This window comes from Salvelinus fontinalis, chromosome 1 (genome assembly GCF_029448725.1).
Source record: "Salvelinus fontinalis isolate EN_2023a chromosome 1, ASM2944872v1, whole genome shotgun sequence".
Lineage (NCBI taxonomy): Eukaryota > Metazoa > Chordata > Actinopteri > Salmoniformes > Salmonidae > Salvelinus > Salvelinus fontinalis.
In genome coordinates, this window is record NC_074665.1 from 67,454,126 (window position 1) to 67,479,775 (window position 25,650).

Sequence of the window (25,650 nt, forward strand, 5' to 3'; positions counted from 1 at the left end):
ACCTCAACACCGCACAGTCGTGTCGTTCCTTTCTGTACGCGTGCCCGTAGGGTTAGCTAGTGTCCACATGAAGGAAAAACAACCTGGGAAGATGCCATCAAAGATTATTTTTGAAACCGAAGACATCGGGATGGAATGTGAACTGGACATTAGTGCGGGCAGTACGACACCCAAAGTAAGTAAAATAGAACACAAATAGCTGGTTGTTTACGTTTGCTAAAACTGCGTTAGCACCGCCTGCTAGCAGTTACCGTAGCTTGCTAGTTACATTCTACAGCCGCATGGTAGCTAATTTAACGTAATGTCATATTGCTAATATTATTGCCATTACGCTAGCTAGAGGTAAGGAAAATACAAGTAGTTCGAGATTGAAATAACTGTCAATCGCTGTAGAAAGTAACTAGCGCCGCACATGACATGTTCATTGCTACCAGTGTACGCAGCCTCGTGCCATGACACGTGTTTAGCTGATCTTCATAACAGAAGGATCAACATGCCTCGGCACAGTCACATCCTATCAGTTTGTGCCACGTATGGCACTTGATGACGTTGCTGGACATGTTGCCATTCTAATGCCACGTTCACGACAACTTGGAGCTCGGTAATCTCCAAATTCAGTGCGTTCAAACAACTGGGAACTTGGACAAAAACGGTCTCCCACTGGGAAATATCGATTTGAACGGTCATCCAACTCGGTATTCCAACCTGGAAACTCGGCCCTCTTTCTAAACCTCCGATCTGAAGATCACTAACGTCGCGGTTTGACTTCGTATTTTAAGTACTCAATTGTTTTGAACGTGGCATAATTCCGCGTTCAAATGCTAGTCAGAACTAGGAAACTCAGAAATGTCCGACGTTCTAAATGGTTGTATTTAGACCACTGTCGCGTTATTCAGGTAGCAAGAGTCCCAGTTCCAACTTTTATTTGAACGCAGCATACCTAGCTAGTCAGCATTGAACTTGCAACTATGTATCCAATACAGTACGTCAATAATGATCCATCTGTCATTCTACTAAGTTCAAGTTCACTAGCGCTATTATGTGGTAAGAAATGTAGCTATACATTGATATAGCTTTCTACTATTCTTTCCCCTTAAACTAATGCATGGCACACTGTTTGGTTTGTAGAAAGTAAAGGAGAAGAAGACCAAGGAGGGGAAGAAAATCAAGAAACATAAAACAGTTGTTGAAGAGGAACCTGACTGTGAACCTCCTGTTCCCAAGAAGAAGAAGAAAGAAAAAGTGGACATAGCAAATGGGGATGTGAACAAATCCATTGATGTTAATGGGAATATTGAATCACATTTGAAGAACAACACATCTTATTCCAATGAGGAGTCTGCAGACAATGACAAAGCAACTGAGGTAACTTATAGTATTTAGTGTTTTGTTAAAACATTCCTACACTTAGTATTGCATTACAACGGATGGGTATTGATTTATTTTGATATTTACATTTTAGTCATTTAGCAGACACTCTTAACCAGAGCGACTTACATATTTTCATACTGTCCTCCACGGTAATCGAAACCCACAACCCTGGCATTGCAAGCGTCATGCTCTACCAACTGAGCTACACGGGATATCTCTTATCAAATACATAATTTTTGTTCGTCTTAAGATAGGAATGAATATAATCATTTTATAATCAAATGTTAATTAGTAATCACCATGGCAAGGCATCTTTTTACCATGTCCCATTTTGTCATTACCAACAGAAAAAGAAGACGTCAGAAGAAGAAGTTGTCAACAGTGTTGCATAAGACTCCCAAGCTGATCGCACAAACTAATGGATACTCCACGACGACAACTCCAACACAATCAAGCGAAGACTCCAGCAGTGACAGTGAAAAAGAAATTGTGAGTCTTTCCCAGTGACGTTCTCATTCATCGGTGAAGATGTAGCATAGTGGTTTGTGGGAAAACAATTTAAATGAGTTTAAGAACATTGTATCAGTGTGTTTCTTTTCTTTTTCATTCCTTTAGGAGACACCAGAACAAAAAGAGGGAGCCTTTTCAAACTTCAAAATCTCCCCCAACACCATCAAACTACTTCAAGGTATTTTTCCTTGTTTGTCAATTTTCATGCAACTAAAATGCTGTTTGAGTTGTTACCTATTTTTTTTAAAGGTATAATCTATTATTTAATCAAATTTTATTGGTCCCAAACATATGGTTAGCAGATGTTAATGCGAGTGTAGCGAAATGCTTGTGGTTCTAGTTCCAACAGGGCAGTAATTTCCAACAACTACCTAATGCACACACATCTAAAGGGGTGAATGGGAATATGTACATATACAGTTGAAGTCAGAAGTTTACATGCACATTAGCCAAATGCATTTAAACACAGTTTTTCACAATTACTGACATTCAATCAGAGTAAAAATTCCCTGTCTTAGGTCAGTTAGGATCACCACTTTATTTTAAGAATGTGAAATGTCAGAATAATAGTAAAGATACTTATTTATTTCAGCTTTTCTTTCTTTCATCACATTCCCAGTGGGTCAGAAGTTTACATACACTCAATTAGTATTTGGTAGCATTCCCTTTAAATTGTTTAACTTTGGATTAAATCTTTCGTGTAGCCTTCCACAAGCTTCCCACAATAAGTTGGGTGAATTTTGGCCCATTCCTCCTGACAGAGCTGGGGTAACTGAGTCAGGTTTGTAGGCCTCCTTGCTCGCACAAGCTTTTTCAGTTCTGCCCACAAATATTCTATAGGATTGAGGCCAGGGCTTTGTGATTGCCACTACAATACCTTGACTTTGTTGACCTTAAGCCATTTTGCCACAACTTTAGAAGTATGCTTGGGGTCATTGTCCATTTGGAAGACCCATTTGCACCCAAGCTTTAACTTCCTGACCGATGTCTTGAAATGTTGCTTCAATATATTCACATAATGTACCTCCCTCATGATGCCACCTATTTTGTGAAGTGCACCTGTCCCTCCTGCAGCAAAGCACCCCCACAACATGATGCTGCCACCCCGTCCTTCACGGTTCGGTTGGTGTTCTTTGGCTTGCAAGCCTCCCCCTTTTTCCTCCAAACATAACAATGGTCACTATGGCAAACAGTTCTATTTTTGTTTCATCAGACCAGAGGACATTTCTCCAAAAGGTACGATCTTTGTCCCCATGTGCAGTTCCAAACCGTAGTCTGGCTTTTTTATGGCGGTTTTGGAGCAGTGGCTTCTTCCTTGCTGAGCTCAGGTTATGTTGATATAGGACTCGTTTAATTGTGGATATATTTACTTCTGTACCTGTTTCCTCCAGCATCTTCACAAGGTCCTTTGCTGCTGTTCTGGGATTGATTTGCACTTTTCGCACCAGAGTATGTTCATCTCTAGGAGACAGAATGCATATGTCAATTAGCGTATCAGAAGCTTCTAAAGCCATGACATGATTTTCAGGAATTTTCCACACTGTTTAAAGGCACAGTCAAGTTAGTTAATGTATGTAAACTTCTGACCCACTGGAATTGATACAGTGAAATAATCTGTCTGTAAACAATTGTTTACGTCCGACTTCAACTGTAAGTATATGGATGAGCGATGGCCGAGCAGCATAGGCAAGGTGCATTAGTTGGTATAAAATACAGTTTAGACATGTGATATGAGTAATGTAAGATATGTAGACATTGTTTAAAGTGACTTGACCCATTTATTAAAGTGTCCAGTGATTGGGTCTCAATACAGTATATGCATGTGATGTAAGTTATGTACGGTAGGCATTATTTAGAGTAGCATTGTTTACGGTGACTAGTTATCAATTTACTTAAAGGGATATTTCTGGATTTTTCTAGTGAAGCCCTTTATCTACTTCCACAGAGTCAGAAACTCATGGATACATATTTTTTTTTTCATTCAGTATGAAGGAAGTTAAGAGGTAGTTTAGCACAATGACTGTAAGTATATTCTATCTTTAGCGCATTTGTGCTAATGCTAGTTAGCAACTTCCTTCAAACTGCACGCAGAGACATAAAAATCCATAAATTCATCTGACTCTGGGGATGTAGATAAAGGGATTAATTGCCAAAATCCTGAAGTATCCCTTTAATTTCTGGTAAAACAACTTTAATCCACTAACCTATACTTTAACTTTATTTTCCCACTAGCACGAGGCATATCTTTCCTCTTTGACATCCAAACCCAAACCTTCAATTCAGTGTATGAGGGAAAGGATGTAATTGGTCAGGCAAGAACAGGCACTGGCAAAACATTAGCTTTTGCCATTCCGCTGATCGAGAAAATCCAAAATGACCCGGATGACAAGAGGCGGGGCAGAGCCCCAAAGGTAGGTCTGCTGCAGATTCTGCCATAAAATATTCAGCATTTTCTGTAAGTGCGAAGATGTTGTCAATTGCATGTTATCACTGAGTCGTTTGGGTCCTGGATGCTGATTGGCTGAAACAGCAGCAGTGTGTACAGTGCCTTAAAAGTATTTACTCCCCTTGACTTTTTCCACATTTTGTTGTGTTACAGCCTGAATTTTAAAATGATTAAAATTAGATTTTTTTTCTCTCACTGGCCTACACATAATACCCCATAATGTCAAAGTGGAATAATGTTTTTTGAATTTTTTACAAAATAATTTAATGAAAGGCCGAAATGTCTTGAGTCAATAAGTATTAAACTTTTTGGTATGGCAAACCCAAAGTTCAGGAGTAAAAATGTGCTCAACAAGTTACATAAATTGTATGGACTCACTCTGTGTGCAATAATGGTGTTTAACATGATTTCATTTCTGTAACCCACACATACAATTATCTGTAAGGTCCCCTAGGCGATCAGTGAATTTCAAACACAGATTCAACCACAATGACCAGGGAGATTTTCCAATGCCTCCTACAAAAAGGCACCAGTTGAAAGATATCTCAGCAAAAAAAAGAAACGTCCCTCTATCAGGACCCTGTCTTTCAAAGATAATTCGTAAAAATCCAGAACTTGAGATCTTCATTGTAAAGGGTTGAAACACTGTTTCCCATGCTTGTTCAGTGAACCATAAACAATGAATAAACATGCACCTGTGCAATGGTCTATAAGACACTAAAAGCTTATAGACGGTAGGCAATTAAGGTCACAGTTATGAAAACTTAGGACACTAGAGGCCTTTCTACTGACTCTGAAAAACACCAAAAGAAAGATGCCCAGGGTCCCTGCTCATCTGCGTGAACGTGCCTTAGGAGGCATGAGGACTGCAGATGTGGCCAGGGCAATAAATTGCAATATGCGTACTGTGAGACGCCTAAGACGGCGCTACAGGAAGACAGGACGGACAGCTGATCGTCCTCGCAGTGGCAGACCACGTCTAACAACACCTGCACAGGATCGGTGCATCTGAACATCACACCTGCGGGACAGGTGCAGGATGGCAGCAACAACTGCTCGAGTTACACCAGGAATGCACAATCCCGCCATCAGTGCTCAGACTGTCCGCAATAGGCTGAGAGGTAGGCCTTGTAGGCCTGTTGTATGCCAGGTGCTTATGTGTCTGTGGGCACAAACCCACCGTCGCTGGACCAGACAGGACTGGCAAAAAGTGCTCTTCACTGACGAGTCGTGGTTTCGTCTCACCAGGGGTGATGGTCGGATTTGTGTTTATTGTCGAAGGAATGAGCGTTATGCCGAGGCCTGTACTCTGGAGCGGGATCGATGTGGAGGTAAGAGGTTACAGGTAAGACATCCTCCTCCCTCATGTGGAGCCTTTCTGCAGGCTCATCCTGACATGACCCTCCAGCATGACAATGCCACCAGCCATACTGCTCATTCTGTGCGTGATTTCCTGCAAGACAGGAATGTCAGTGTTCTGCCATGGCCAGCGAAGAGCCCAGATCTCAATCCCATTGTGCACTTCTGGGACCTTTTGGATCGGAGGGTGAGGGCTAGGGCCAATCCCCCCCAGAAATGTCCGGGAACTTGCAGGTGCCTTGGTGGAAGAGTGGAGTAACATGTCACAGCAAGAACAGGCAAATCTGATGCAGTCCATGAGGAGGAGATGCACTGCAGTACTTATTGCAACTGGTGCCCACACTAGATATTGACTGTTATTTTTGATTTTCATCCCCCCTTGTTCATGGACACATTATTCAATTTCTGTTAGTCACGTGTCTGTGGAACTTGTTCAGTTTATGTCTCAGTTGTTGAATCTTGTTATGTTCATGCAAATATTTACACATGTTACGTTTGCTGAAAATAAATGCAGTTGATAGTGAGAGGATGTTTCTTTTTTTTGCTGAGTTTAAAAAATATATATATACAGTGGGGAGAACAAGTATTTGATACAATGCCGATTTTGCAGGTTTTCCTACTTACAAAGCATGTAGAAGTCTGTAATTTTTTATCATAGGTACACTTCAACTGTGAGATGGAATCTAAAACAAAAATCCAGAAAATCACATTGTATGATTTTTAAGTAATTCATTTGCATTTTGTTGCATGACATAAGTAGTTGATCACCTATCAACCAGTAAGACCTGTTTGTTTTTCTTTAAGAAGCCCTCCTGTTCTCCACTCATTACCTGTATTAACTGCACCTGTTTGAACTCGTTACCTGTATAAAAGACACCTGTCCACACACTCAAACAGACTCCAACCTCTCCACAATGGCCAAGACTAGAGGGCTGTGTAAGGACATCAGGGATAAAATTGTAGACCTACACAAGGCTGGGATGGGCTACAGGACAATAGGCAAGTAGCTTGGTGAGAAGGCAACAACTGTTGGCGCAATTATTAGAAAATGGAAGAAGTTCAAGTTGAAGGTCAATCACCCTCGGTCTGGGGCTCCATGCAAGATCTCACCTCGTGGGGCATCAATGATCTTGAGGAAGGTGAGGGATCAGCCCAGAACTACACGGCAGGAACTGGTCAATGACCTGAAGAGAGCTGGGACCACAGTCTCAAAGAAAACCATTAGTAACACACTACGCCGTCATGGATTAAAATCCTGCAGCGCACGCAAGGTCCCCCTGCTCAAGCCAGCGCATGTCCAGGCCCGCCTGAAGTTTTCCAATGACCATCTGGATGATCCAGAGGAGGAATGGGAGAAGGTCATGTGGTCTGATGAGACAAAAATAGAGCTTTTTGGTCTAAACTCCACTCGCCGTGTTTGGAGGAAGAAGAAGGATGAGTACAACCCCAAGAACACCATCCCAACCGTGAAGCATGGAGGTGGAAACATCATTCTTTGGGGATGCTTTTCTGCAAAGGGGACAGGACGACTGCACCGTATTGAGGGGAGGATGGATGGGGCCATGTATCGCGAGATCTTGGCCAACAACCTCCTTCCCTCAGTAACAGCATTGAAGATGGGTCGTGGCTGGGTCTTCCAGCATGACAACGACCCGAAACACACAGCCAGGGTAACTAAGGAGTGGCTCCGTAAGAAGCATCCCAAGGTCCTGGAGTGGCCTAGCCAGTCTCCAGACCTGAACCCAATATAAAATCTTTGGAGGGAGCTGAAAGTCCGTATTGCCCAGCGACAGCCCCGAAACCTGAAGGATCTGGAGAAGGTCTGTATGGAGGAGTGGGCCAAAATCCCTGCTGCAGTGTGTGCAAACCTGGTCAAGAACTACAGGAAACGTATGATCTCTGCAATTGCAAACAAAGGTTTCTGTACCAAATATTAAGTTCTGCTTTTCTGATGTATCAAATACTTATGTCATGCAATAAAATGCAAATTAATTACTTAAAAATCATACAATGTGATTTTCTGGATTTTTGTTTTAGATTCCGTCTCTCACAGTTGAAGTGTACCTATGATAAATTACAGACCTCTACATGCTTTGTAAGTAGGAAATCCTGCAAAATCAGCAGTGTATCAAATACTTGTTCTCCCCACTGTATATATATATATATATACAGTATATATATATATATAAATATATATATATACAGTATATATATATACACACAGTATATCACAAAAGTGAATACACCCCTCACATTTTTGTAAATATTTGAGTACGTATATCCTTTCATGTGACAACACTGAAGAAATGACACTGCTACAATGTAAAGTAGTGAGTGTACAGCTTGTATAACAGTGTAAATTTACTCTCCCCTCAAAATAACTCAACACAGCCAATAATGTCTAAACCGCTGGCAACAAAAGTGATTGGGCCCAAAGTGTCAATATTTTGTGTGGCCACCATCATTTTCCAGCACTACCTTAACCCTCTTGGGCATGGAGTTCACCAGAGCGTCACAGATTGCCACTGGAGTCCTCTTCCACTCCTCCATGACGACATCATAGAGCTGGTGGATGTTAGAGACCTTGCACTCCTCCACCTTCCGCTTGAGGATGCCCCACAGATGCTCAATAGGGTTTAGGTCTGGAGACATGCTTGGCCAGTCCATCACCTTTATCCTCAGCTTCTTTAGCAAGGCAGTGGTCGTCTTGGAGGTGTGTTTGGGGTTGTTATCATGTTGGAATACTGCCCTGCGACCCAGTCTCCGAAGGGAGGGGATCATGCTCTGCTTCAGTATGTCATAGTACATGTTGGCATTCACGGTTCCCTTAATGAACTGTAGCTCCCCAGTGCCGGCAGCACTCGTGCAGCCCCAGACCATGACATTCCCACCACCATGCTTGACTGTAGGCAAGACACACTTGTCTTTGTACTCCTCACCTGGTTGCTGCCACACACGCTTGACACCATCTGAACCAAATACGTTTATCTTGGTCTCTTCAGACCACAGGACATGGTTCCAGTAATCCATGTCCTTAGTCTGCTTGTCTTCAGCAAACTGTTTGCGGGCTTTCTTGTGCATCATCTTTAGCTTCCTTCTGGGACGACAGCCATGCAGACCAATTTGATGCAGTGTACGGCGTGTGTTCTGAGCACTGACAGGCTGACCCCCCACCCCTTCAACCTCTGCAGCACTCATACGTCTATTTCCCAAAGACATCCTCTGGATATGACGCTGAGCACGTGCACTCAACTTCTTTGGTCGACCATGGCGAGGCCTGTTCTGAGTGAAACCTGTCCAGTTAAACCGCTGTATGGTCTTGGCCACCGTGCTGCAGCTCAGTTTCAGGGTCTTGCCAATCTTCTTATAGCCCAGGCCATCTTTATGTAGAGCAACAATAATTTTTTCCAGATCCTCAGAGAGTTCTTTGCCATGAGGTGCCATGTTGAACTTCCAGTGACCAGTCAGTATGAGGGAGTGTGAGAGCGATGACACCAAATTTAACACACCTGCTCCCCATTCACACCTGAGACCTTGTAACACTAACGAGTCACATGACACCGTGGAGGGAAAATGGCTAATTGGGCCCAATTTGGACATTTTCACTTAGGGGTGTACTCACTTTTGTTGCCAGCAGGTTTAGACATTAATGGCTGTGTGTTGAGTTATTTTGAGGGGACAGCAAATTTACACTGTTATACAAGCTGTACACTCACTACTTTACATTGTAGCAAAGTGTCATTTCTTCAGTGTTGTCACATGAAAAGATATACTCAAATATTTACAAAAATGTGAGGGCGGTACTCACTTTTGTTATATACTGTATATAAAAATGTGTGTTTTAAAGCAGACATAGAATATCCCTTTGAGCATGGTGAAGTTATTGATTACACTTTTGATGGTGTATCAATACACCCAGTCCCTACAAAGATGCAGATGTCCTTCCTAATTCAGTTACCAGAGAGGAAGGAAACCGCTCAGGGATTTCACCATGAGGCCAATGGTGACTTTAAAACAGTTAGAGTATAAAGGCCTGTGATCGGAGAAAACTGAGGATGGGTCAATGACATTGTAGTTACTGCACAATATTAACCTAATTGATGGAGTGAAAAGGAAGCCTGTAGAAAATAAAAATATTCAAAACATGCATCCTGTTTGAACAAGACATTAAGGTAATACTGGAAAAAATGTGGCAAAGTAAGCAAAAATGTTTTGTACTAAATATGAAGTGTTATGTTTGGGGCAAATCCAATACAACACATTACTGAGTACCACTCCATATTTTCAAGCTTAGTAGTGGCTGCATCATGTTATGGGTATGCTTTTCGTTGATAAGGACTGGGGAGTTTTGCGGGATAAATATAAACGGTATAGAGCTAAGCACAGGAAAAATCCTAGAGAAGAACCTGGTTCCGTCTGCTTTCCACCAGACAATGGGAGAAGAATTCACCTTTCAGCAGGACAATGACCTGAAACGCAAGGCCAAATCTACACTGGAGTTGCTTACCAAGACGACATTGAATGTTGCAGAGTTATGCTTTTGACTTAAATCTGCTTGAAAATCTATTGCAAGACTAGCAATGATAAACAACCAATTTGACAGAGCTTGAAGAATTTTGTAAAGAATAATGGGCAAATATTGTACAATTCAGGTATGCAAAGCTATTATGCTTACTCAGAAAGACTCAGCTGTAATTTTTCCAACAATTGTTTACAGACAGACTATTTCACTTATAATTCACTGTATCACAATTCCAGGGGTCAGAAGTTTACATACACTAATTTGACTGTGCCTTTAAACAGCTTGGAAAATTCCATAAAATGATGTCATGGCTATAGAAGCTTCTGATAGGTTAATTGACATCATTTGAGTCAGTTGGAGGTGTACCTGTTGATGTATTTCAAGGCCTACCTTCACACTCGGTGCCTCTTTGCTTGACATCATGGGAAAATCAAAAGAAATCAGCCAAGACCTCCGAAATTATTTTGTAGACCTCCACAATTCTGGTTCATCCTTTGGAGCAATTTCCAAAATCCTGAAGGTACCACGTTCATCTGTACAAACAATAGTACTCCAGTATAAATACCATGGGACCACGCAGCCATCATACCGCTCAGGAAGGAGACGTGTTCTGTCTCCTAGAGATTAACGTACTTTGGTGCGAAAAGTGCAAATCAATCCCAGAACAACAGCAAAGGACCTTGTGAAGATGCTGGAGGAAATGGGTACAAAAGTATCTATATCCACAGTAAAACGAGTCCGATATCGACATAACCTGAGCTCAGCAAGGAAGAAGCCACTGCTCCAAAACCGCCATAAAAAAGCCAGACTACGGTTTGGAACTGCACATGGGGACAAAGATCGTACCTTTTGGAGAAATGTCCCCTGGTCTGATGAATCAAAAATAGAACTGTTTGGCCATAGTGACCATTGTTATGTTTGGAGGAAAAGGGGGGAGGCTTGCAAGCCGAAGAACACCATCCCAATACGTGAAGCACGGGGCTGGTAGCATCATGTTGTGGGGGTGCTTTGCTACAGGAAAGAGTGGTGCACTTTACAGTATAGATGGCATCATGAGGAAGGTACATTATGTGGATATGTTGAAGCAACATCTCAAGACATCAGTCAGGAAGTTAAAGCTTGGTTGCAAATGGGTCTTCCAAATGGACAATGATCCAAAGCATACTTCTAAAGTTGTGGCAAAATGGCTTAAGGACAACAAAGTCAAGGTATTGGAGTGGCCATCACAAAGCCCTGACCTCAATCCTATAGAATATTTGTGGGCAGAACTGACAAAGCGTGTGCGAGCAAGGAGGCCTACATTCCTGACTCAGTTACACCAGCTCTGACAGGAGGAATGGGCTAAAATTCACCCAACTTATTGTGGGAAGCTTGTGAAAGGCTACTCAAAACGTTTGACCCAAGTTAAACAATTTAAAGGCTATGCTACCAAATACTAATTGAGTGTATGTAAACTTCTGACCCACTGGGAATGTGATGAAATAAATAAAAGCTGAAATAAATCATTCTCTCTACTATTATTCTGACATTTCACATTCTTAAAATAAAGTGGTGATCCTGTCTGACCTAAGACAGGGAATTTTTACAAGGATTAAATGTCAGTAATTGTGAAAAACTGAGTTTAAATGTATTTGGCTAAGGTCTATGTAAACTTCCGACTTCAACTGTATGTAAATTGTATTTATTTTTCAATAAAGTGAAAAAAATCTATTTAATCCGTTTTGAATTCGGGCTGTAACACAACAAATTGGGGAATAAGTCAAGGAGTATGAATACTTTCTGAAGGCACTGTGTATCAGACAATATCCCACAGGTATGAAGCAAATCTACTTGTTTGCTGTTATATTCATGTTGGTATCCGATTTATAATTGCAGTAAGGCCGGTATCTGCTTAATTTTTGGGGGGGTATATGGCCAATATACCTCACCCCCCTGTGCCTTATTTCTTAAGAATAGTTTTGTGGAGCATCCATAATCTTTTGACCAGAAGGCTTCTGGAACGCTTCATGTTTATCATTAACCGTTTCTCTTTTAATATTTTTTTTTTTTTTAAGGTTCTGTGCCTTGCTCCAACGAGAGAATTGGCTATTCAAGTAGCCAAGGATTTCAAGGACATGACAAAGAAACTGTCTGTTACCTGTTTCTATGGTGGGAGCTCCTACAACCCTCAACGTGAGTAGTATTCCTACAATTGATCTAGTACAAAAATTTGGCTTCGTTGCAAAGTGCCTATTATTTACGAGTGGCTGCGGATCCGACCTTTCAGAACCTTTCTTCCCAACAGTTAAAGGTTCCGAAGTCCGCGCATGTGCCGGACCCTCACTCCACACACACTCGTAGAGATAACGCTACTCTGGCAGATGTTGCTTGTTTTTTAAAGTTAGATCAAAGCTTAATAAAGATCACATAACTATTCTACATAATAGCACAGGATATAATATCAAATGAGTTTTTGTTTTACTACAATGTAAAAACAATTTAAACTGAGCCATTTTGGTTTAAAAAGCTGACTCTTCCAAATGAAAATGGATCACTTTTTCACTTTAATGTCAGTGTAAGATTTTTTTTTAAACACCACCCATTTCTTATGAAATTTTAAGATGATTGTGTGAATGGTCGCATTTTTCTCATGTGGCCACAACAGCGAGCGAGGAAAAATATGTGCTTTGGTTGAAACTTAACATTGGTAGGCTATGCAACAGTTTGTTAACACCGTCTGCTCTAGAATTCACTCGCTGCACATAATTCAAAACAACATTGTAGGCTACTTCGAATTTGTAGCTTATAGCTAAAGTAGATCTTAGTGCATATCCCCATGAAACTGATTGAGATCAAATATATTGATATACAGATGTGGCGTGGATGTTTTACTGGTGAAATTTGAAGAATTATCATCGGCGATTTTTTTTTTTTTGCAACGTAAGCTTAACTTTCTGAACATTCGAGACGTGTAGTCCACTTGTCATTCCAATCTCCTTTGCATTAGCGTAGCCTCTTCTGTAGCCTGTCAACTATGTGTCTGTCTATCCCTGTTCTCTCCTCTCTGCACAGACCATACAAACGCTTCACACCGCGTGGCCGCTGCTACTCTAACCTGGTGGTCCCAGCGCGCACGACCCACGTGGAGTTCCAGGTCTCAGGCAGCCTCTGGAACTGCCGATCTGCGGCCAACAAGGCAGAGTTCATCTCAGCCTATGCTTCCCTCCAGTCCCTCGACTTCTTGGCACTGACGGAAACATGGATTACCACTGATAACACTGCTACTCCTACTGCTCTCTCCTCGTCTGCCCACGTGTTCTCGCACACCCCGAGAGCTTCTGGTCAGCGGGGTGGTGGCACTGGGATCCTCATCTCTCCCAAGTGGACATTCTCTCTTTCTCCCCTGACCCATCTGTCTATCGCCTCCTTTGAATTCCATGCTGTCACAGTTACCAGCCCTTTCAAGCTTAACATCCTTATCATTTATCGCCCTCCAGGTTCCCTTGGAGAGTTCATCAATGAGCTTGACGCCCTGATAAGTTCCTTTCCTGAGGATGGCTCACCTCTCACAGTTCTGGGTGACTTTAACCTCCCCACGTCTACCTTTGACTCATTCCTCTCTGCCTCCTTCTTTCCACTCCTCTCCTCTTTTGACCTCACCCTCTCACCTTCCCCCCCTACTCACAAGGCAGGCAATACGCTTGACCTCATCTTTACTAGATGCTGTTCTTCCACTAATCTCATTGCAACTGCCCTCCTAGTCTCCGACCACTACCTTGTATCCTTTTCCCTCTCGCTCTCATCCAACACTTCCCACACTGCCCCTACTCGGATGGTATCGCGCCGTCCCAACCTTCGCTCTCTCTCCCCCGCTACTCTCTCCTCTTCCATCCTATCATCTCTTCCCTCTGCTCAAACCTTCTCCAACCTATCTCCTGATTCTGCCTCCTCAACCCTCCTCTCCTCCCTTTCTGCATCCTTTGACTCTCTATGTCCCCTATCCTCCAGGCCGGCTCGGTCCTCCCCTCCTGCTCCGTGGCTCGACGACTCATTGCGAGCTCACAGAACAGGGCTCCGGGCAGCCGAGCGGAAATGGAGGAAAACTCGCCTCCCTGCGGACCTGGCATCCTTTCACTCCCTCCTCTCTACATTCTCCTCTTCTGTCTCTGCTGCTAAAGCCAATTTCTACCACTCTAAATTCCAAGCATCTGCCTCTAACCCTAGGAAGCTCTTTGCCACCTTCTCCTCCCTCCTGAATCCTCCTCCCCCTCCTCCCCCCTCCTCCCTCTCTGCTGATGACTTCGTCAACCATTTTGAAAAGAAGGTCGACGACATCCGATCCTCGTTTGCTAAGTCAAACGACACCGCTGGTTCTGCTCACCCTGCCCTACCCTGTGCTTTGACCTCTTTCTCCCCTCTCTCTCCAGATGAAATCTCGCGTCTTGTGACGGCCGGCCGCCCAACAACCTGCCCGCTTGACCCTATCCCCTCCTCTCTTCTCCAGACCATTTCCGGAGACCTTCTCCCTTACCTCACCTCGCTCATCAACTCATCCTTGGCCTCTGGCTACGTCCCTTCCGTCTTCAAGAGAGCGAGAGTTGCACCCCTTCTGAAAAAACCTACACTCGATCCCTCCGATGTCAACAACTACAGACCAGTATCCCTTCTTTCTTTTCTCTCCAAAACTCTTGAACGTGCCGTCCTTGGCCAGCTCTCCTGCTATCTCTCTCAGAATGACCTTCTTGATCCAAATCAGTCAGGTTTCAAGACTAGTCATTCAACTGAGACTGCTCTTCTCTGTGTCACGGAGGCGCTCCGCACTGCTAAAGCTAACTCTCTCTCTTCTGCTCTCATCCTTCTAGACCTATCGGCTGCCTTTGATACTGTGAACCATCAGATCCTCCTCTCCACCCTCTCCGAGCTGGGCATCTCCGGCGCGGCCCACGCTTGGATTGCGTCCTACCTGACAGGTCGCTCCTACCAGGTGGCGTGGCGAGAATCTGTCTCCGCACCACGTGCTCTCACCACTGGTGTCCCCCAGGGCTCTGTTCTAGGCCCTCTCCTATTCTCGCTATACACCAAGTCACTTGGCTCTGTCATATCCTCACATGGTCTCTCCTATCATTGCTATGCAGACGACACACAATTAATCTTCTCCTTTCCCCCCTCTGATAACCAGGTGGTGAATCGCATCTCTGCATGTCTGGCAGACATATCAGTGTGGATGACGGATCACCACCTCAAGCTGAACCTCGGCAAGACGGAGCTGCTCTTCCTCCCGGGGAAGGACTGCCCGTTCCATGATCTCGCCATCACGGTTGACAACTCCATTGTGTCCTCCTCCCAGAGTGCTAAGAACCTTGGCGTGATCCTGGACAACACCCTGTCGTTCTCAACTAACATCAAGGCGGTGACCCGTTCCTGTAGGTTCATGCTCTACAACATTCGCAGAGTACGACCCTGCCTCACGCAGGAAGCGGCGCAGGTCCTAATCCAGGCACTTGTCATCTCCCGTCTGGATTACTGCAACTCGCTGTTGGCTGGGCTCCCTGCCTGTGCCATTAAACCCCTACAACTCATCCAGAACGCCGCAGCCCGTCTGGTGTTCAACTTTCCTAAGTTCTCTCACGTCACCCCGCTCCTCCGCTCTCTCCACTGGCTTCCAGTTGAAGCTCGCATCCGCTACAAGACCATGGTGCTTGCCTACGGAGCTGTGAGGGGAACGGCACCTCCGTACCTTCAGGCTCTGATCAGGCCCTACACCCAAACAAGGGCACTGCGTTCATCCACCTCTGGCCTGCTCGCCTCCCTACCTCTGAGGAAGTACAGTTCCCGCTCAGCCCAGTCAAAACTGTTCGCTGCTCTGGCACCCCAATGGTGGAACAAACTCCCTCACGACGCCAGGTCAGCGGAGTCAATCACCACCTTCCGGAGACACCTGAAACCCCACCTCTTTAAGGAATACCTAGGATAGGATAAAGTAATCCTTCTAACCCCCCCCCCCTTAAAAGAGTTAGATGCACTATTGTAAAGTGGCTGTTCCACTGGATATCATAAGGTGAATGCACCAATTTGTAAGTCGCTCTGGATAAGAGCGTCTGCTAAATGACTTAAATGTAAATGTAAATGATTGACAGTGAGACACGTGAAGTGAGGTTCTCTACGGGTAGAGCAAAAGTAGAGAATCCCACACATGCACATAAGCCACACGACCCCAGCCGCCGGGAAGCGGGGTCCAGAAAAGTCAGATCCTCAGCCTTATTTTTGGGGTGGAAAGTAATACTGTAAATTGCATATGGTTAAGTTGATCATATTTGTGGGGGGAAAATGTTTTTCCCCACAGTTGATGCAATCCGCAATGGCATCGATGTCCTAGTGGGAACTCCAGGTCGTATCAAGGACCATCTACAGAATAACAAACTGGACCTGTCTCAATTGAAGCACGTTGTATTAGATGAAGTGGACCAAATGCTTGATATGGGCTTTGCAGAACAGGTGGAGGAGATACTTTCTGCATCTTACCAAAAAGGTAACAAGACGTTTTCATATGGGATTGTTTGATTTAGGCCATATACTGTAGGTTTACCTTAGGTTGGATGGGAGGCCTTGATAGTATTCCTCATCAGTAGTACTGAGTCAGACGATAGTAAATGCACACATCTGATCCAATGTTTTCTGTGTGCAGACTCTGAGAGCAATCCCCAGACCCTGCTCTTCTCTGCCACATGCCCACCATGGGTGTATGTTGTGGCAAAGAAGTACATGAGGCCAACCTATGTGCATGTGGACCTCATTGGCAAAAAGACCCAGAAAGCTGCCACCACAGTAGAGGTAACAAAGAAAAAATATGTTATGCTTTCAACAAGTGATGTTTTATTTTGATTGACAATGGTTTCCACTTTGGTTTAAATATTGGTCAGACTTCAGATTAATTCAGATGAAAATGTTGATCTTTGAAATGTACATGTATAATTTATGCCTTTTTCTATTGAGTAGCGTGAAGCCACCAGGCTGCTATTAATACTTTCTTTCCAGGTCATGGAAATTTTGTTAATAGTTACGTGATTCTTAAGAAATGTACAACAAGTTTCTTAAATATCCTACTTGCTGAACCAGTTTCCTCTGGCGAAAGCTATGCGAGCCTTAAAGCTATGTGAGCCACATTTTTGCCACTTCTGACACTCACACGCAAACCAGTTTCCATATAGCAGAGATATTTAACCTGCCTACACGCCATCTACCTTATTCTGTTGTTCATGTCAAACTGGTAAAATACCACACATTACTGACTTGGCAGTCATATAAAAATGTTTTTCATTTGTTTTGTTTGGTTCACTCGGGCCTACTGAACATTGTCATTTTCACACTTATCAGCACTTTATTAAAAGTTCTCGGTCTCTTGCTCCCCACCCAGCATCTTGCCATTGCGTGTCACTGGTCTCAGAGGGCTGCAGTCATTGGGGATGTGGTCCAGGTGTACAGTGGCAGCCACGGCCGTACCATCGTCTTCTGTGAGACCAAGAAGGATGCCAACGAGCTGTCAATGAACACCTCCATAAAACAGGTACCAGAAACCTGCCATAGCGTTTTTATTTGTTTTGTTACACAGTGCATACAGAACATTTGTGAGGTATGACATTGATACCAGGATCAGAGCCAGTCCTGACCTCCCAGGGGCCCTAAGCAAAATTCTGCTAAGGGTCCCTCCTGCCTGACCCGTGAGCCATGTAAACCATTTGCCATTGTCACACCTGACACCCCAGTGCTCCCACTACAATCCTCCCTCCTTTAAAACAGTTTGCTCCATCTGTCGGTCTAAGAATATGTAGACCTATACAGAATGAGGGATAAACAAACAATATTTATTGAATATAATATTTCCTATAGAATCTTAAGATAAGTGAACATTAACATTAACATAAATAAGAAATTGTAGAAAATATAAAATGGAGAAAATAATCAAATATAACACTGAGCTTTGGCTCTGCTGCCTCGTAATTAGTCCAGTCCTCACAATATTATACAATTAGCTTTGTCTATACAATGTAAACATAAGCCTATAGGCCATGGCTGCAGCTATAAGTATCAAAATAGTAAAATAAAACCTATACAGCTGTGTGATTAACTTTGGTTCCCTCTACAGCCTGGGCATTTTCAGCATGGGCACCTGTCTATCTGGACTGTCTGGAAGAAATTAAGAAAGTATGTCACATAGTTAGTTAAGCAGTCGTTTACACAAATGCACTTCTGCCATACAATCTTAAATGTTACTAAGAGTGTAAACATTTGAATGTTTGAATTAAAATCTTGAGGCAAAATCATCAATGACGTCATCATCATGATGGCCAGATGACTCAAACGTTCCTGTGACATGGAAGACCTCGGGTAGCTTTTTGATGAGCTTTAATTTTGAAAAGCTCCTCTCTGCCAATGTTACTGGTAGGGTGACTGCAATTCTTTGGGCTATCCAAAGGTTAGGTTAGAGTTCCTCCAGGTTTTTCTCACGGAGAAAGGAAAGCAGCTCAAAGGCAGTCATCTTATCTGATGGCAGATCAGGTCAATTCTGAATCTCGTGTGCAAGATCCATTCCACTGATGTCACGATCATCTCTGAAGGTTAGAGTATTTTCAACTTCCATGCAGTGAGCCTTTAAAGATCCACGGGACATCTGAGAGGCAGTGCTGAAGTTCAGCAGCACTCTGTATTTGGTTTTCACCTGGTTGAGTGTTTCAAATCTCTCATCCATAGATGTCACAGCAGAGTCGACCACAATGTTGAAGTAGTAGTAAACTTCAATGTTTTTCAGTGCATCAGTCACTGGTTCATCAGAAGCCTCATAGCTGAAATGCCTCTTGCTGTTTCTCAGTCTACTCTCTTTCAGAATAGCCTCCACATTAATTTCTTCACAAATGCTTTTGGCTGTTGTCTGGGCCTCAGCGACTCCAGTTTCCCGGTATGTAGTGAGGGAGGCCTTTGCTTTTGAGATTAAATTCAGTGCGATATCCAACTGCATTGAGGCGGATTGGAGGAGCTTGTTCCCCTTGTTTGTCATTCTCATTATCCCACCATACGACACAGTAAATCAAGAAGCGGTAGGACCCAACTTACTCTGCGAGTGCTTCTGCCTCCACTTTGGCCACAGGATTGTTGATCATCTGCCTGGCTTTCAGTAATGCCTCCCGAACCTCAGAAGCCTGATACCTGAATGCATGAAGACTTTGGAGCCTACTCTCTCATCATGTCACTCCGTGACTTCACGGTTATGTTCACATGTTTCTTCAAAACACTCCCATCTTTGTGTGCCAGCTGAAAAGAACATGAAGAGCTTTTGCACATGCCCAAAAAACTCAACTGCATCTTTTGAAGATTTGGCAGCATCTGCAATGACAAGGTTTAGAGTATGTGCTCCACATGGTACGAACACAGCTCTGGGATATTTTTTGAGCAGTCTGGCTTGTACTCCTTGGTGCTTGCCCTTCATGTTGGCCCCATTATCATAAGCTTGCCCTCTGTAATCTTCAAATGGAATCTTCAGCTCGTTCAGCTCATCTAAGATGACAGTGGACAGATTCAAGCCTGTTGTAACCTCAACATTCACAAAGCAGAGGAAGTGCTCCTTGATCTCTGGCTTTCCCTTTAAAGCCACGCTTCTCAGAATAATGGACATTTGCTCCTGGTGACTGTCAGGTGTACAGTCCAAGATAATGGAGAAGTTCTTTGAGTCTCTTACTTGAGTCACTATTGCTTCCAGAATCTTGTCACTCACAATCTGTACCAGCTCATTCTGTGCGCACTTCCCAAAGTAATGAGCATGTGTCTCTCCATCTTTAATTTTGCTGAGATGATTTTCAAATTTTGCCAGTAATTCAACCTCTTTTAGGAAGTTTTCATTATCTGGTTGGAAGAGTCTGATGAACCCCTGAATGCTAGGTTTCTTTCAGCCAGAGACTGGGTGATACTTATTAAACGTGTAAGGACATCCTGCCATCTCTTTCTTTCAGCCTCAAATTGTCATTTGTATCTGATCAGGAGTCTGTTCCCGACTTAGGCGCAGATCAAGTTCTCTCCACTTAATCATATTGTTTGTGTGTTCAGGACTACCCGCATGGTGTTTCAGAATGCCGTTGATATTTGACCAGGCATTCAAGCCTTCCTTTATTTTGTAATCTTTTAGAAAAGAGCTTACAGCAAAAACAATACACAGCGTAGTTTTTGATTATGAAAGCCAGCTCCTGGTAATCTTTTCCCCATTTGACAGCTGTTTCTGTAATAAGCCTGAATGGAAACCTCTTCTGGACTTGTCTTTAGGGTAAGAAAAATTTAGTCCTGGTTTGAATGGACCTCTGCACACTAAGTATGTTAAGACTGGGGGCCAAACTGCTGTGTAATTTGGTGGAGCAGCAACTGTTCTATTAGGGTCTGAGCTGCTTGTATCTGATGCTGGCTGAACACCTCTGGTTGTGCTAGTACTGGCTGAGGCTGCCTGTACTTCATCTGGGCCTGTGTTAGTACTTGCTGAAGACGGTTGTATTGGGTCTGTGTTACTATTTGCTGAAGCTGCCAGTACTGGGTCTGTGTTAGTATTTGCTGAAGCTGCCAGTACTGGGTCTGTGTTAGTATTTGCTGAAGACGGTTGTATTGGGTCTGTGTTACTATTTGCTGAAGCTGCCAGTACTGGGTCTGTGTTAGTATTTGCTGAAGCTGCCAGTACTGGGTCTGTGTTAGTATTTGCTGAAGACGGTTGTACTGGGTCTGTGTTACTATTTGCTGAAGCTGCCAGTACTGGGTCTGTGTTAGTATTTGCTGAAGCTGCCAGTACTGGGTCTGTGTTACTATTTGCTGAAGCTGCCAGTACTGGGTCTGTGTTACTATTTGCTGAAGCTGCCAGTACTGGGTCTGTGTTACTATTTGCTGAAGCTGCCAGTACTGGGTCTGTGTTAGTATTTGCTGAAGCTGCCAGTACTGGGTCTGTGTTAGTATTTGCTGAAGACGGTTGTATTGGGTCTGTGTTACTATTTGCTGAAGCTGCCAGTACTGGGTCTGTGTTAGTATTTGCTGAAGACGGTTGTATTGGGTCTGTGTTACTATTTGCTGAAGCTGCCAGTACTGGGTCTGTGTTAGTATTTGCTGAAGCTGCCAGTACTGGGTCTGTGTTAGTATTTGCTGAAGCTGCCAGTACTGGGTCTGTGTTAGTATTTGCTGAAGCTGCCAGTACTGGGTCTGTGTTAGTATTTGCTGAAGCTGCCAGTACTGGGTCTGTGTTAGTATTTGCTGAAGACGGTTGTATTGGGTCTGTGTTACTATTTGCTGAAGCTGCCAGTACTGGGTCTGTGTTAGTATTTGCTGAAGCTGCCAGTACTGGGTCTGTGTTAGTATTTGCTGAAGACGGTTGTACTGGGTCTGTGTTAGTATTTGCTGAAGACGGTTGTATTGGGTCTGTGTTACTATTTGCTGAAGCTGCCAGTACTGGGTCTGTGTTAGTATTTGCTGAAGCTGCCAGTACTGGGTCTGTGTTACTATTTGCTGAAGCTGCCAGTACTGGGTCTGTGTTACTATTTGCTGAAGCTGCCAGTACTGGGTCTGTGTTACTATTTGCTGAAGCTGCCAGTACTGGGTCTGTGTTAGTATTTGCTGAAGCTGCCAGTACTGGGTCTGTGTTAGTATTTGCTGAAGACGGTTGTATTGGGTCTGTGTTACTATTTGCTGAAGCTGCCAGTACTGGGTCTGTGTTAGTATTTGCTGAAGACGGTTGTATTGGGTCTGTGTTACTATTTGCTGAAGCTGCCAGTACTGGGTCTGTGTTAGTATTTGCTGAAGCTGCCAGTACTGGGTCTGTGTTAGTATTTGCTGAAGCTGCCAGTACTGGGTCTGTGTTAGTATTTGCTGAAGCTGCCAGTACTGGGTCTGTGTTAGTATTTGCTGAAGCTGCCAGTACTGGGTCTGTGTTAATATTTGCTGAAGCTGCCAGTACTGGGTCTGTGTTAATATTTGCTGAAGCTGCCAGTACTGGGTCTGTGTTAATATTTGCTGAAGCTGCCAGTACTGGGTCTGTGTTAATATTTGCTGAAGCTGCCAGTACTGGGTCTGTGTTAGTATTTGCTGAAGCTGCCAGTACTGGGTCTGTGTTAATATTTGCTGAAGCTGCCAGTACTGGGTCTGTGTTAATATTTGCTGAAGCCGGCTGTACTGGGTCTGTGTGAGTACTGACTGAGTCTGGATGTGGATCAACAGGATGGATGGATCAACTGAGTCTGCTTGAACTGGCTGATGATCCAGCATCTCTACTGACAAACTTAAGCATAGTACCTGTAAATTATAGGTAAAATGAATAATAGTATTGTTATCAGCTGCATCAGGCCCATTCAAACTGGCTCCCCCAGATTTGCTTTTATTCAATTTCAAATATAAAAAACTATTTATACTATGGTTTGGCTGAATACTCGATGGTTATTATTTACTGAGTGATGTGCATCCATATTGCTCAGTATGCCCAGCTAATCAACATTTTAAATTCAATATATAAATCAATGTCAATCCATTGCTTTCCATCTTGCATTAGTCCAGAGTTGTAACTAAACCTTGACTGAGAGACTAGATAATCATTGTCTTGTTTTAAAATGATGTGCACCTATGAGGAGTGCCATCACACCCATATATTGTCTGGACTGGTCCCAACAGAGGTTGCTGCTGGAAAGCGCAAGTTTCATTTCGTGCATTCACGTGGTTATCTTTTCCAAGCTGAAGTTTATAAACACCATTGCCCGTTGGCGTTTATCAAACGTAATAAATATTTGTATTTCACTCTCAGTTTTGTCAGGCACAAAGTCACAGGACACAGCCCTGGAAGTGGCTGGCAAGCAAGCAAGACAAAGACAGACCAAGAGATGCACTGCCCAGCTAGGATAGCAAGACAGACAGACTAGAGATAGATGCACTGTAAGCTAGCACATCAACTTAACATTCATGTTATTTGCTGACATCAATCTTGGAGAGGAGAGAACACAAGTTTACCTGATTGCTGTTCCCTCAATTCACTCTCATTGTGTTTTTTTCTCTTCTTTTTTAGTGACCAGAAGGATAGTTCCGCTTCACCCTCTCAATTAAGTTGTAAACATTGACACCCACTTTGGCATGAGGGGGAGGCGGGGCCCTTGCGTAATTTGCAGGGCCCTACTCAAATTGCGTAGTAAGCGTATAGGGCCGCCCGGCTCTGTCCAGGATAAACATGGAAGGTTAGACCTTGAGATGTAAATTACATTAAAAATGAAGTGAGATAGTTTACTTTATTTCTAATGGGTTCATTGGCTGATTCATTATCTGACTGATTGTGATAAATGTTGAATGTTACAGAGTTCCCAGTCACTTCATGGGGACATTCCTCAGAAGCAGAGGGAGATCACATTGAAAGGCTTCAGAAGTGGCACCTTTGAGGTCTTGGTGGCCACCAACGTTGCTGCTCGTGGGTTGGACATCCCAGAGGTAGACCTGGTTGTGCAGTGCTCACCCCCAAAGGTAGACAAATACGGTGATAACTGTTAGTTTGCTCTTATACCTGTGTAGTAACACTTTAATCGATCTAGTAAGAACAATGTATTAAAACATGAACGTTGCTTTGACCCTCTACCAGGATGTGGAGTCATACATTCACCGGTCAGGTCGCACTGGTAGGGCTGGCAGGACAGGCGTCTGCATCTGTTTCTACCAACGCAAAGAGGAAGACCAGCTCCGATACGTAGAGCAGAAAGCAGGCATCACATTTAAGAGAGTTGGAGTGCCCACTGCCAATGACATCATCAAATCCTCCAGTAAAGACGCAGTGAGGTTTTTAGACTCTGTGCCTCCCCAAGCCATTGAGTACTTCCGTGTGTCTGCTACCAAGCTGATTGAGGAGCGTGGGGCCGTGGATGCCCTGGCTGCCGCCCTGGCACGCATATCAGGTGCCACTGCCCTGGAGCAGAGGTCCCTCCTCAACTCTGACGCTGTGAGTGTTCAGGCTCTACTAACTCACACATTCAGTGCCATTTATATGTAGCAATTGAATAATGAATGACATGTAAATGCCCTGAATGGTTTGAATTTATATTTAATGTTCATGTTTGTTGTTCAAACCTTCCAGGGCTACACCACAATGACAATGAACTGCTCCCAGGAGCTGCACAACATTGGCTGTGCTTGGCGTGGTCTAAAGGAGCAGCTGGGAGAGGAGATTGACGATGTGATCCGGGGGATGACCTTCCTCAAGGGCAAAATGGTAGGCTTGTCATTTAATGTCCCTCAGGTCGGGAGGGGACAGGTGACGTCTCTGTTTTCACCTTTGAAATAAAACCACCCTCATTCACTGTTGGTACTATAATGACAATACTATTGAGACTGTAATTGACTTGCCTAATGTTAAGTGAAAATATTAATATTATGAGTGAATTTTGTTTTGCAGGGAGTCTGTTTTGATGTTCCAGCTGACAAAGTAAAGGAGTACCAAGTAAGTAGAAAGCAGAGATTCCTTTCCTCTTAACTGTGAGCAATTGGACACATGTAAAAGGCTTGGTGTAAGGTGATTCAAAGCTAAGAGGAGCAATTATCCAAGCCCTTTTTTCAAACTGAATTTTCATCGTGTGCAGTTTGGAGTATTATTTCCCCAGCCGTACTGTCAAGCTTTGTATGAGTGATGCTACTCCTCAAATTTCACAACAAAAGCAATCCCTAATTCGTAAAAAAAAAAAAAAAAAAAAACATAGATAATGTGGTTAGTAACACAGAGACACTATTGTACTTGTGGTGACCACTCCAGTTTTATTTTCCTCAGGATGCATGGCAGGATGGTAGGCGTTGGCAGCTGTCAATCGCCACAGAGCTCCCTGAGCTGGAGGAGAAACAGCGCATGGGTGGTGACCGTGGATACGGACGCTCCTTCGGTGGACGTGGTGGTGGAGGACGAGGGGGTGGCCATGGCTTCAGAAACGGCGGCGGTGGTGGCAACTGGAGAGGAGGTGGAGGCAGTCATAAACGCAGCTTCAGCAGTGCATTTGATTATTAACCACAGACTTCCCATTCTCTGGACTGATGACATGGCTGTCTGTTTCCTGCACAGCAAGCTGGTGGTTTTTACTGGTGTTTGTGAGACTGGCTAACCCTGTGCCCGAAAGTATATCCTCAAAATATGTATGAGCTGATTGCTTTGCAATTATATATTTCACTATCTCTACTTGATAAACTCATTCATTGGAATGAGATGTTTTTTCATTAAAGGTGGTCTGATAAATGAAATGGTTGTCTGCTCTATTTTGGGGGGGTTTTCTTTCTTTTTTTGTACCTGCTCCTTTTTATCCTAAAGAAAGAAATTCCTCCATGGACTTTGCTTCATGTATCTTGAAGGGCATTTCCTGAGATACTGTGCTAATACTCTCCATTTAAGTTTCTAGAAGAGTTTGTAGTTATAATGAAAACAACTTTAAACATATAGGCC

The 25,650-nt window shown here is 43.6% G+C and overlaps 1 protein-coding gene across 1 annotated transcript; it reads left to right on the forward strand.

Annotated features, from left to right (window-relative positions):
* LOC129860314 (nucleolar RNA helicase 2-like) lies at positions 1–25,451 on the forward strand. Its single transcript, XM_055930640.1, is given in 15 exon segments — positions 1–175; positions 1,129–1,365; positions 1,719–1,750; positions 1,752–1,860; positions 1,987–2,059; positions 4,114–4,292; positions 12,263–12,380; positions 16,531–16,716; positions 16,873–17,018; positions 17,602–17,751; positions 23,538–23,699; positions 23,815–24,168; positions 24,304–24,438; positions 24,622–24,666; positions 24,991–25,451. Coding segments are annotated over 15 exon segments (2,265 nt in total). The 5' UTR covers positions 1–67; the 3' UTR covers positions 25,222–25,451.
* Positions 25,452–25,650: the final 199 nt, after the last annotated feature.